Below are 14,476 nucleotides of genomic sequence, written 5' to 3' on the forward strand. Positions count from 1 at the left end.
TCCAGCAGTGTATGGATATAGTATTTTCTTTCTTTTCTCCAGGTGAATTCATATTAATACATAATGCTTGCATTATAATTGACAATATAAACCTCTACAAGTAGAAATGATAAAATTAGGGTTATATTTGTTTTGTTTAGATTCTGTTATGGTGAACATGAATTAAATAATTTACATATGTTTATGGACTTCTACATTATTGAAAACCCAATAGGAATAATTGCAAACCTGCTTAGCTTTTCAGTTATAATAAGGGAAGGACGCTGGGAAGACCCACACGTTGTGAACATCGTCACACAATTCCACTGAGATTGAACCCAGGTTAGGTTCAGGCCAATGCAGAGAGTATTTCAGGATTTTGACAGTGGAACTTATGTGGTGTCCACTTTAGTGGGAGATGAGATGTAAGGGAGAGTTCTCTGAGTGTGGTGCTTTTTGTCCCAGTTAATTTTGTCAGATATCATAACATAAAACAACTTTAATATAATGACTAGAAGATAAGTGATACTGAGGAGGTTGGTTTATTCAGGAATTCAGCTGTGTTTCTATTCCAGTGCTGTCCAGTAGTTTCAGTTATACTTCATATTTTAAAATGTGAGCTACTAAATCTTCTAGTAGCTGCATGAAAGTAAAAATAAACAGCTGAAATTAATTTTAATGATACAATTTATTTAACCCAGTATATCCAAAGTATTATCATTTCAGCTTATAATCAATATTAAAAGCTATAGCCACAGGACTAGGCAGCATTTCATTCTGGTATACCTAAGGTCACCACGAGTCAGAGCTGACTCAATGGCAACTAACAGCAACCCAAAAAAAACAAGCCCTTTGCTGTCAAGTTGATTCTGACTTATAGCGACCCTATTGGACAGAGTGGAACTGCCCCACAGGGTTTCCAAGGAGCGGCTGGTGGATTCAAACTGCCAGCCTTTTGGTCAGCTGCCATTGCACTTAACTCCCATGCTACCAGGGCTCTTTAACAGCAACAACAGATAACATTTCCTTAAACTGGCTTGTTTTTATCATTTCATTTGTCCCAAGCTATAATACTTGATGTGGTCATCTCATATTTTTTTAATATTCATTAAAATAACTACATAAATGTCTTAGTCATCTAGTGTTGCTAAAACAGAAATACCACAAGTAGATAGCTTTAACAAAGAGAAATTTATTCTCACAGTCAAGTAGGCTAGAAGTTCAAATTCAGGGCGCCAGCTCCAGGGGAAGGTTTTCTCTCTGTCGGTTCTGGAGGAAGGTCCTTGTGATGCATCAGTCTTCCCTTGGTCTGGGAACATCTCAGCACAGGAACCTCAGGACCCAAGGGCGGGCTCTACTCCCGGCACTGCTTTCTTGGTGGTATGAGGTTCCCAACTCTGTACTTGCTTCCCTTCCCTTTTATCTCTTGAGAGATAAAAAGTGGTGCAGGCTACACCCCAGGGAAACTCCCTTTACACTGGATCCGGGATGTGGTCTGAGCAAGGGTGTTACATCCTACCCTAATCCTCTTTAACCACAGGCAGAGATTATGATTTATAGGACATAGGAAAATCACAAAATGGAGGATAACCACACATGGCCTAACCAAGTTAATACACACATTTTACACATATCTTTGGGGGGACATAATTCAGTCCATGACAATAAGAATTAAACTTCTTTTAAAAAGAAGTACCACCTAACCCAGGCTGGGCTCCTGGAAAAGAAAGAGGGCGTTCATGGAAAGGCTGGTGGCATCCACATAAAACCTGGAGCTTAGTTAACAATAATATACCAATGTCAGTTTCTCATTTGTGACAAATGTCCCATAGTCATGTAAGATGCTAACAATGGGAAAACTGGGTGAAGGGTATAGGGGAGGTCCTGTACTAACTTTGTGACTTTTCTGTCAACTTAAAATTAGTCCAAAATAAAAATTTTATTTAAAAAAATTTTTTTTAACTGTAGATTAGATACTTTACATTCTCTTTTCAAATCCAGAGTATATTTTAAACTTATAGAACTTCTTGATTCAGAATAGCCACATTCCAGATGCTCAGTAGCCACGTGTGGCTTGTGGCTACTGTTTTGCACAGCTCTGTAGAGATATAATCATTATTGTCTGAGGAAAGCATTTTAGACTTGGGTTCTCCTGTGTTACCCAGATTCAGATGTTTTAGGAAAATCGCATTCCTCCGTTAAGAGAAGTTTGTAGGCAGATGTAAGATGGAAAAAAGGCACCTTCCATTTTGGGTTTGTGTGTGGCTTTTCTCCACATGGGTCATTGCTGTGGCTTCTCTATTTTTTCAAGAGAAGAACCTTGAGGAAAATTGACCATAGATCAGTGAAGTTCAGGGATGTGGCTATAGATTTCTCTCAGGATAAGTTGGAATGTCTGGACCTTGCTAAGAGAGACTATAAAAAGGTGTATTGTTGATGAGCTATAGGAACCTGGTCTCACTGGAGTATTCCATTTCTAAGTCAGATGTGATCATCTTTTGGAGCAAGGGGCAGAGCCCTGGATAGTTGTGAGGGAAGGAAAGAGGATAGTGCATAGATTGCAAGTCAGGGTCACTTGGAAAGGCAATGCTTTACTATAAACTAGAAGGTGAGCTGTGCACAACTGGTCTTTATATCTTTGCCAAGATCTGGGGGGAGCTTCTGAAGTACTAATGTTAACATCTACAGGATGCCCATCTATTGACTGGCCAACCTGAGGCTCGAACTAGAGCACTTCTTGTGCTTCCTAGTGGTGTGGTTGGAGGTCTTTTGCAGCAGGACCATGACCCTGTGGATGGCTGCCCTACTTCCAACCTTCCATATGTCTTTCTTCCTCAGCAACACTTTCTAGAACTCATTCTGTCTTATAAGAGATACATTTTAAGGTTGGACATGGTATGGGCTGGTATCCTTGCCAGCTACCCTGCATGTCAAGAAAATGCCTCCTTTAAAAGGTGAAGACAACACCTTTTCAAACCCCAGAAACCTCAAAGCTACCATTGATTCTCCTCTTTCAGTCATAACATTCAGCACTGAGTCTTATCACTTCTGCCTTCAAAATCATTAATTATATGTATGTCGTTTGATGTTTAATTGAGGTATAATTTACATATAGTAAAATTCACTCTCTTTAACACAGCCTACATCAATATATAGAATATTCGATCCCCTCAAAAAGTACACTTAAACCCCGTTAGGTCAGTTCCCTGTCCAGACCTCCGGTCTCTGGCAACCAATCTGTTTCCTGCCCTTATAGTTTTGTATTTTTCAAAAGGTCATATAAATGAAATCATATTGTTTAATTAAAAAAGAAAAAAGATGATGCAATGAAACTTCAAATTAACCAATAAGATAAAAGGTTTAATGAATTTAGGGAGAGTGAACAGATAAAACGAGCAAAAATAATGAAATTCTAGAACCAAAACAGGAACTCAGAAATGTAATGGACACATGTAGTTCAGAAAATCATTATAAAGTCAAATAAGCAAAAATGTAAGAGAATAATTTAAGACTGATTAAAAAAGGTAGAAATCTTCCAACTCTTATTGAATTAACCTTAAGACAGTAGCCAAAAGACAGAAACAGTGTAAAGGTTGAAACAAAAACAAATCAACAAAGATGAAAACAGAAAGAGAAAAAAATCAGAATCTTTGTGTATATAAAAAATGTATTATATATACTGTATAAAAACTCATTAAAACCTGTTGCCATCGCGTCAGTTCCCACTCATAGCAACCCTATATGACATAGTAGAACTGCCCCATAGGTTTTCCAAGGAGTGGCTGGTGGATTCAAACTGCCGACATTTGGATGAGCTGCCAAATGCTTAACCACCGTGCCACCAGGCCCTCTGTATACTCTCTCTCTCTCTCTCTGTGTATGTGTATACACCAAAACCAAATCCACTGCCATCAAGTGGATTCCGACTCAAAGCAACCCTTTGAACAAGGTAGAACTGCCCCATAGGATTTCTAAGGCTATAAATCTTTATGGAAGCAAGCTGGCACATCTTTCTCCCACGGAGCGGCTGATGGGTTCTAACCACCAGCCTTTTGGTTAGCAGCTGAGCAGTTAACCACTTTGCCACCATGCTCCTCGTGTGAGTGTGTGTATGTCTGTGTCTGTGTCTTAGTCATCTAGTGCTACTATAACAGAAATACCGCAAATGAATGGCTTCAACAAACAGAAGTTTATTTTCTCACAGTCTAGTAGGCTAGAAGTCCGAATTCAGGGTACCAACTTCAGGGGAAGGCATTCTGTCTTTGCTGGCTCTGTGCGAAGACCCTTGTCATCAATCTTCCCCTGACCTGGGAGCATCTCCGTGCAGGGACCCTGGGTCCAAAGGGCATGCTGTGGACCTGGTGCTTCTTTGTTGGTTTGAGGTCCCCATGTCCCTCTGCTCGATTCTGTCTTTTATATCTCAGAAGAGATTGGCTTAAGGCACACTGTAATCCTGTAGATTGAGTCCCGCCTCATCAACATAACTGCTGCTAATCCCATCTCATCAGCATCATAAAGATAAGATTTTACAACACATAGGAAAATTACATCAGTGACAAAATGGTGGACAGTCATACAGTACTGAAAATCATGATCTAGCCAGGTTGACAGATATTTGGGGGGAGGACACAGTTCAGTCTGTGACATTCTACCCTCCCCAAAATTCATGTCCTTGCCACATGTGAAACACATTTACCCCATCATATCATAAAACCAAAAAAACAACCAAACCCAGTGCCGCGGAGTCGATTGCAACTCATAGCGACCCTATAGGACAGAGTAGAACTGTCCCATAGAGTTTCCAAGGAGCGCCTAGAGGACTCAAACTGCCGACCCTTTGGTTAGCAGCCATAACACTTAACCACAACGCCACCAGGGTTTCTGACTGTCATATCATAAAAAAAAAAAAAAAAAATTTTCTAGTCTTAAATCAGCTCAAAGTCTAAAATTCTTCATTTATGAACTCTAGAATACAAGTTATCTAAAGTATAATGTTACAACAGCCATAAATTGGACATTTCTATTACAAATGGGAGAAATTGGAGGGAAAGAAAGGATAACAGCACCAAACAAGTCAGCAGAACACATTACATTAGCCCTCAAGCCTTGAAAATAATCCTCTGTTATCTGAGACGATGTACACAATGGCCCTGCCCTCCAGACTCTAGGTATTGGCCATACTCTGGATTTTGCATGGAGGTCCCTTGGCTCTAGGCTTCAGCCCTGCCCTCCAGGCCAACTGGAAAGACAACTCTGCTCCCCTGGCTTTGGGCAGCCCCATTCTCCTACTCCATATGGGTGGCAACACCCGCTTTGAAACCGCAGAGGTTGTGACCGTACCGTTTGAGACCAGGCAGCTCTGCTGCTTCTGTTCTTGCCTCTTCAGTTTCTGCTTCCTGGTTCCTTGGCCTCTCAGCTCTTCAGGCCTCGTTGCCCACATCTGCCCTGCTGTGGCAAGTGTTCCAAAGTTCTGTAGTTCCACCACTAAGTGCTTGGAGGCACCCTACTCTGCCAGTAAACTTCAGCCAGAAGGCAGTCAGCTCTCTAGCTCCATGGGTTGGCAAGCCCAGTTCCACTGATAAGTGCTTGGAGCCACCCAACTCCACCAAGAAGCCTCCTGTGCAAAGGCGTTCAGCCGTCTTGCTCCATGGGTCTGCTTCTGTGCTGTCTTGTGCTGGTTTCCTGGTTCTGCTGCTGCCACTTCTCTGCTGCTTCTCGCCATGTGTGCCATCTCCAGTGTAACAGCTCTCCTCGTTTACTTCTGACTCCTCTATCTGTTCACAGTTTCAAAACTGCTTCCACGTTTTAGGTATCTGTTAGAAAAGCACTCGGCTCCCGTTCCAAATTCTGTGTTAGTCATCTAGTGCAGCTATAACAGAAATACCACAAGTGGATGCCTTTAACAAACAAGTTTATTTCTCACGGTCTAGTAGGCTAGAAGTCCAAAGTCAGGGTGCCAGCTTCAGGGGGAGGCTTTCTTTCTCTGTCAGCTCTGGGGGAAGGTCCTTATCATCAGTCTGCCACTGATCTGGGAGCTTCCCTCTGCAAGGACCCTGAGTCCAAAGGACACACTATGCTCCTGATGTTTCTTTGTAGTATGAGCCCCCCATGTCTCTCTGCTCACTTCTGTCTTTTATATCTCAAAAGAGATTGGTTTAAGATACAATCTAATCCTGTAGATTGAGTCCCACCACATCAGCATAACTGCTGCTAATCATATCTCATCGACATAGAGATGAGATTTACAACACATAGGGAAAACCACATCAGATGACAAAACGGTGGATAATCACACAATACTGGAAATGATGGTCTAGCCAAGTTGACAGATATTTGGGGGGGACACAATTCAATCTGTGACAATGTGTGTGTATGTATATGTGTGTGTGTGTATACACACACAGAATATTTTATATTTGTATACATAGAGTGTAAATGTGAAATCAAGAACACCAAATGGTAACAATGTTTTCAGTTTTTTTCCTATTGATGGGTTTTGGGGAAGTTTTTATTATATGTTCCTTAAACTTTTTTTTTTTATTTTCCACAATGAACATTATTATTTCTATAATTAACAAAACTTAAAGCGGAAGTAAATAGTGTTCTGTTAAAGGCTGAAAGAAAAAATGAATGTGAAAAATGATTAAAAGAATAACGTACTAAAAAGGTAGAAGGAAGAGGAACAGAATGACAATAGAATGATAAAATATACACCCCAAAATGAAGGGATTCTAGATCTAAGATTTAAAAAAAAAAAAAATCCATGGGTAAGGTAAATTATATTACCAACCAAACTGTGGTTTCCAATCAGATTCTCAAGGCTGAAAAGGGAAGAAGATGGCTTATAGTTAAATATCAGTACCGGGCTCTTGGTCTTTCCCTTGACCTCAGGCTATCTTTGGAATACATATTAAGGCTACAAAATACATTCTTTAATAATAAGTGTACCTGTATTTAAATTGCCAATATATATACCTTCACTAGCAACAGTTAAAGTGGTTTGTCTGGTTATCTGAATTACAGCCTTTGAGGGATTTTAAAAGTGAACCACTAACCTGAAATAACCTGTAACAATATACCAATGCCTTGAGAAATAATCCAAGTATTTTTCATTTGAAGGGTTGGGGAGAGAGAAGGAGACATCCTCACAGCAATATTTATCAGGAAAAGAGTTTACACCATTTTATGTAGCCAAATGTGTGGTTGTGCTTTATACATTTCCTTCTTGAGAGTTTTCATGTCTTCTAGTTTAAAAATAAAAGCCCTTGGCTCTCAAAGAAGCTTCATTTACCACAGTTTCGAAAAAAAAAAAAAAAATGCAGGTAATGGTTCCACTGTGAATGTTTCTAATAAGATTAGCTTGAAATACAGCTAAAACTGTACATTAACATGTTAAGATGTTCTTGGATAGAATATTTTGTATATGTCTTAAAGAATACATGAGAGAATAAGACTGCCTGTACATTTTTTTTCTATTTTGATTATTTCTAAGAGGTGAAAAATTGTGAACTGTTGACGTTTGAAGCAAAGCAAAATTACACTGTGTTTTCATTAGCTCATTTTTAAGTAGCCTGAGGTATACATTCAACCTTATCTATCTTTTTTAGTTTATAAATGTCTTCCTGGAAAAGGGAATATGAGTTGGCCAGTCTTAAAAATCCCAAGGCTTCAGTTACTAAAGTTACTTCAGTTACTACCTATGTGGTAACATGATTTCCTATTTCAGAGCTCTAGTGCCAGTTTCTCCAGAATTCTGATTCCATATTTCCAACTGGATGTCCTTCTGACAGACACCTCAGCTAGCTTTGCACCACCACATGTTGTCTTCCACCTGTCTTTAATACTTCCCTTAAGAATATCAACTGTGTCTTAGTCAAAACCTAGTCATGTTTGACTACTCTCATTTTTTTGATTCCTACTTGAAATAAGTTACAAGAATCCTGTCATTTTAATTATTCCTCTATTTAAAAAACTTCAGCGCTTCACAGTCATCTCATCTACACTTTCACTCCAAATTTCAAACCTTTCACTTCTAACCACTATTGCCAGTCTATTTTTATATTCCATTATTCCCCCACTTGTGAACTGTACGTCTGGTCCATGACAGACATGCTGTTTGCTGAATACTTTCATCTTTTCCTAGCTCTTTGTTTTGCTTATGCTTATTCTGCCTGTAGTTCCACCTAAGTAACAGTTTTACATTGTTTCCTACTTTTTCCCGACAGGATGAGAATCCCCCTTCCTTAGAACACTGCAGCAGTTAGTGCATCTCTTTTGCTTCCTAGTTCATTGTGTGGTTCCTACGGTCTTAAAAGCTTACGAGCCGCAACAGTTGGTCTCTATTCGCCTGGAGCGATAGAAACCCTCAACAGTTTTTCTGTGGGTCACATCACTTTTTCCACTCTGCTTTTTTAGTTACTTGTAAACTTGACACTTTTTATTATCAGAAAAAATTTGTAGAGGGCTGAGTTTGTATCTTACTTTTGTATCCCATGATGAGTCAAACATAGTGTTAGCACCTAGGAAGTAATCTAGAGTTTTTTTTGTTTGTTTGTTTGTTTTAATTGAATTACATTTGAAAGTAGATACCAATATTGTTTTCCTATGAAAAAGCAGAGGATCTCTGCTAACTAAAGCTTCATTATTCAGGGCAGTGGAGGCTTTACTTTGCCTGCCTGCCCTCTTGTGGAGATTATGAAATAGGCCAACCTGGACAGTATAACTTCACAGGGTTCGTGCCCTACCGAAGATACAAAGAGGAAACATGAGGACTAAATGGTCCGTGAAAAATACTTATTGAAATGCTACAAACAGAGATGCAGAAAAAAGAAGCACTGAAAATCCAAGATTCTGGCTTAACATTTGCTCTAAATATGAAAATGTGGTTTTTGTAAGTTTGTATATCTCTTAATTCCAACCTGTAGTAACACTCATTGTAGTTTTATGTTTTATCTAGATGCAAACAGGAAAAGGATTTCCTTTGGTGGTTTATTTAGGGAAGGCCAACTCATCAGAAAATCACTTCAGACTGTCTGCCTCACCACATTATATTTACACATATACACAGAGACACACTCTTACTGCAGAGAAAGAAAAACACAAGAGATTTAATGCTTTATTACTCTTTGTCTTATTGGCTCTTTCACCAAAATACTTTTTTTCTGTGAACTTAATCTATTTATCATAATCTTTCTGAGAACCTGCTGTATTCTAGGTGCTAGAGTAAAGGAATTGGAAGGTCAGGGTTCATATTTTCTGTGCCTCTTACTTTAATGAATGTTGAGTATCTTTAGACCCATATTTTTTGTACCAATTTTTAATATTATCATACAAGTCTCTGAGGCTTTGTTAACATTTTTTTCCACTTTTTTTCTGTTTACTCAGTTTCGTAGTTTTTATTGCCCTTTGTTCAAGTTCATTCATCTTTTTCTGTTGTTTATATTTCTATATTGATATTCCCATCTGTTGCTTAACTATGTGTTTTCTTTTATATCCTTGAGAACTTATTTTATAATAGCTGTTGAAAGTTCTTGTCTTCTAATTCATCATTTCTGAATATCTTCCTATTTATTGATATTTCTCCTGGTTATGGGTCAGATTTCCCTGCTTCTTCACATGTCTAGTATTTATTTTATGCTGGACATTAAGGACCTGGTTTGCCTTTGTTTAGTCAAGGATTTAGACTTTGGTCTCTACATAGCTCTTTTTCTTCATTCTTCCTTTTTTAAAGGAAAAAGTCCTTTGTAATTTCCTAGCATATTTTTGGCCAGTCTTTCTTAATTTTTAGTCTTAATTCTTACTGTGTCATCTTATCCTTTTTGTATACTCAACATTTTAACTCCTTAATATTTTCTCTTAATTTTATTCATTTTTTTAAATTTTTTCCCTACTTTGAACAAAGTACAAGTATAAGAAGGCAATTGTGGGGATAGTGTTTAAGCGGTAGAGTTTTTGTTAAGGTTGAGGAAAATTTTGGAGATAGATAGTGGTGAATGTAATTACTGTCACTGAATTGTACATGCAAAAATGGTAGAAGTGTCTTGTTACACGTTTCACCACAATAAATTTTTTTAAAAAAAAAGGAAGTTGTAAGGATAGACTGTATTCTTTCCTTAGCAGTTTGCTTTGAAAGTTTCCTAAAATAGTCCTTATAGTAGCTACCTTCTTCTGTTCCCAACCGTGATCTCCATTCTCCCTAAAGATCCATGTTTTTCTTAAATGTCTTCCAATCTCGTGCAGATGATAAGTGTAACTGAATTGGAACGATGAACCTGTATTTTGGACAGAAAGAAACCTTTTATAAATAAATATAATTTCGTTGTATTTTTGATACAGCATACAACATAGCCTAATTCTTTGTAATATTTGTTAAGGAGAGGTAAACAAAAAAAAAAACCACACCCGTTGCCACCAAGCCAATTCCAACTCATGGCAACCCAGTAAGTGTCAGAGTAGAACTTTACCTCATAGAGTTTTCGTGGCTATGACCTTTCAGAAGCAGATCGCCAGGCCTTTTTTCTGAGGAGCCTCTAGATGGGTTCATTTTAATTCAGACTGGACACACAGCTGTTAATAGCATGAAATGATGAGTGATCAAATTTCTTTCTGTAGGCTACAGAGAGTGAAGTAGGAGATGTAGATTTGACACGTCTTCCAGAAGGACCTGTTGATTCTGAGGATGAAGAAGAGGAAGATGAAGAGATTGATCGAACAGATCCATTGCAGGGGCGAGATCTTGTTCGAGAGTGTCTTGAAAAAGAACCTGCAGACAAAACTGATGATGACATTGGTAAGAAATACATCTGTTCACAATAAGAATTTTATAGCTTAATTTATATATTAGTTACGTATTGCTGCATAACAAATTATCCCAAAATTTAGTGGCTTAAACACAAACATTCAGTATCTTGCAGTTTCTGTGGGTCAGAAATTTATGAGTGGATTAGCCAGGTAGTTGTGTCTTGGGGTGTCTCATGAGATTGTAGTTAGAATATGAGCAGGAGCTGCAGTCGTCTGTGACTGGGCTGGAGGGTTTACTTCCAAGATTGCTGTTTACCTGACTTTTGGCACAAGATCTCAGTTCCTTGCCATGTGGGTCTCTCCATAGGCTACCTAAGTGTCCTTACAACATGGCAGTTGACTACCCCTAAAGCAAGTAATCTAAGAGAGAAAAAGGCAGATGACACAGTGTCTTAGGATCTAGCCTCAGGAATAACATATAATCACTTCTGCTATTGTTATGTCTTAAAGAACAGCCTTGATACATTACGGGAGGTGACTACATGAGAACATGAATATTAAGAGATAGAAATCATTGGGGGCCACCTTAGAAGCTAGCTGCCACAGTCTATAAAACAAAGCTTTGATTGCATTAAATTGATTTTTCCCTCCATATTCATAAGACATTTGAAGTGGAGTACAGCAGTATCCAATGTCTATGAAGTAGCTTTTTTTACTTGAAATTATGACAAAAATTATATTTTTATTACTCTATCCTGAACATATATTTTTTTAATTTTTGTTGAAGACTTTATAAATTTTCCTTTACACAGTTTCTCATAGAACTAATTACTGTACTTTGGTTGGGATGTTGAATGATGATAAGAATGGTAATACATTCTTTAAGGAACAAAGGTTACTGAGTATCATTGTATATTGCTGTGATGCTATTAAGATTTTATCCTGGATTCCCATATATAATAGTCATATTACCATTATTCAAATTAGAAGATGCTGTTATTAGTAACAGTGGTTATTTATGTGAGTAAATATCTATACATTTAAACATTTCTTGCCATTCTAAAGATTGTAGTTAAGAAACCTGAAATTTAGACTGTTTGTAAAGATTGTGTAGACAGAAACGGAAAGTACATTTTAATGATAAAGAATTGTGTACTAGGCTATTTTCACAGAGCTTTTAAAAAATTGAAATATAATTAGCTCCCAATTATGGGTAGATAGCACCTTAGACTCATCTGTTTCCGTCCATGGCTGACATATAGTGGTGCAGTGGTTACAGCTCTTCGCTGCTAACCAAAAGTTTGGTAGTTTGAACCCAGTAGCCACTCAACAGGAGAAAGATGTGGCACTCTACTCCCACAGATTTAGTACCTTGGAAACCTTGTGGGAGAGTTGTACTCTGTCCTGTGGAGTCACCATGAGTTGGAATCAACTCGAAAGCAGTTTGATTGTTTTTTTTTAGATCCATATATTTACCTTTATTACTTACGTATGTACTCCTGGGAATGACCTGTGGTAAACCAAAACCAAACCCAGTGTCACTGAGTCGATTCCGACTCACAGCGACCCTGTGGTAGGCACCCATAAATATTTGCTGGATAAATTAAAGAGGGTTACCTTGTAGTTGCTTTGAAAAATCTTGAGGTCTAATTCATGTTTGTTTCCCTAATTTAATTACTTACTGGCTGACATTTATTGATAGGATCTTTTTTTTTTTTTTTAACTGTAGCCCAATAAGAACTAGACTAAAAGGCTTTTTTACTAATCTGTTAAATCAAAGACCATTTGAGCTTAACCACCATGGAGTAACATTTCAGGCTAGGGAAACTAGATAAGCCCTTCACCCTTATCAGAGTAGTTCCTTGGTTCTCTTTGGAGGTTATGGAATTCTGATAACTTCCATTATACCCATATTTGTATGTCAGTTTGAATATGTGTATAAACCATATAACTAATTTTTTTAAATCACCTGTCACATTGCACTAGTTTCTCTGCAGTAGTAGCATACATTCTTAAGTTGCTTAGGAAATTAGGTATTGAATTCTAAGTCTTATTATAGCATTAAAGTATATATATCCCTTGGTTATCCTTATACTAGAATTTCTTTTTTCTTATAGAACAATTACTGGAGTTTATGCATCAGCTCCCTGCTTTTGCAAACATGACCATGTCTGTGAGGAGAGAACTTTGCTCAGTGATGATCTTTGAAGTGGTAGAGCAGGCTGGAGCTATTATTCTTGAAGATGGGGAAGAGGTAGGTTAGCAAATAAATGTTACACATTCTCTAATATGGAAACTAATTTTAGAGTACTTTACTTTCCAGAAACTTGCATAAACCCTGACTTTTGAAATTTGTACAATTTTTTAAATGAATGCTGAGTTTGGAGTAGTTAGCATATCTGAAGAGATAAAGTTTTTTGTTTCATTTGCTTTGCCTTAATTTTGATTTTCTAACAATGGACCTTACACAGAATAGGTGCTCAATTAATAATACTGAACCCAATTTATTTTTACTTCTCAAAATAGGTTGTAAGAGGGTTTATTATTAATTCCTACTGTATTTGTGTGTTTATATCATTTGCATTGTTTAAAATGTTTATCAAGTATTTACTCACTCACCGTATTCCCTTTATATATTACACATTAAAAAAAAGAAAAAGAATGAGGAAATTATATTGGAACCAGTGCCTCCTAGTGGACTGCTGCCAGTTGAGGCATTAACGTGACAGTTCATTCAAAAATGTTTGGGTGTCACCTTGTGGATAGGTGGAGGGAGAATGCAGAGGGGTTGAAAAGTATTACTGATGTTAGGGAATTTTCAGTGTATTTGTTATCAAATTGGTAAAGATTAGAAATATTTGATGAAAGTTCTTTGAGGGCAAGGACGTTGCCTCACATTTTGTTTTTTAATACCTTCTTGCCACATCCTAGAAAACATCTGACACATAGGATATGCTCAAAAAAATGTTTTTGATAAACAAATGTACACACATTAATTTTTTTTTAAGGCAGGATAGTCTAAATATTTCAACAATACAAAATAATATATACATGAGAGAGAAACAAACCAAACTTATTTTGTTTACACAAATTTTTGTTTTCTCATGATTTTCCACAGTTCTGTCAGCAAAAATTTATTGACTACTTTGTGCCGGCTACTGTTGTAGGTACAAGGAAGGATACAGTGGTGAAAGAAAGCAGACAGTCTCGGGCCTCAAGTAGCTTATGTAATCCACAAGGCCCAAGATATGAGTGTATTTTATGTTTGTATTAACAAAAAAAAAAAAAAAGGAGCCTTGGTGGCACAGTGATTAAAGCGCTTGGCTGTTAACCAGAGGTTGAAGGTTTGAACCCACTAGCTGCTCCATGGGGGAAAGATGTAGCAGTCTGATTCTGTAAAGATTTACAGCCTTGGAAACCCTATGGGGTACTTCTGCTCTGTCCTGTAGGATTGCCGTGAGTCGGAATTGACTCAACAGTAGTGACTTTTTTGGGGCGGGGGGGGAGTTTATTAACAAAAAAATGCACTTTAAAAAAAAATGTTTCTTGTTGCCACTGATTTCCCTTTAGAACTGACAATAAAGATCTCCCTTAAATCACATAAAACAGCTGTTCTAAGTTTAAGCTAATAAAAGGAGTTGGATACTAAAGGAGAATAAGTGACCTTTCATTGATACACAAACACCCAAAACCAAACCCATTGCTGTCGAGTCAGTTTGACTCATAGTGACCCTATAGGACAGAGTAGAACTGCCCC

The 14,476-nt window shown here is 37.7% G+C and overlaps 1 protein-coding gene across 15 annotated transcripts in view; it reads left to right on the plus strand.

Moving 5' to 3' along the window:
- RAPGEF6 (Rap guanine nucleotide exchange factor 6) overlaps window positions 1-14,476 on the plus strand; it is a 267,271-nt gene that overhangs the window by 150,963 nt on the left and 101,832 nt on the right. For all 15 annotated transcript variants that reach the window (XM_023548454.2, XM_023548476.2, XM_023548463.2 and 12 more), the window contains 2 exons: window positions 10,591-10,768; window positions 12,837-12,973. In XM_023548454.2, coding sequence (XP_023404222.1) covers window positions 10,591-10,768; window positions 12,837-12,973 — 315 coding nt within the window. The remainder of the gene's footprint in view (window positions 1-10,590; window positions 10,769-12,836; window positions 12,974-14,476) is intronic.

This window comes from Loxodonta africana, chromosome 2 (genome assembly GCF_030014295.1).
Source record: "Loxodonta africana isolate mLoxAfr1 chromosome 2, mLoxAfr1.hap2, whole genome shotgun sequence".
In the NCBI taxonomy this organism is placed as follows: Eukaryota; Metazoa; Chordata; class Mammalia; order Proboscidea; family Elephantidae; genus Loxodonta; species Loxodonta africana.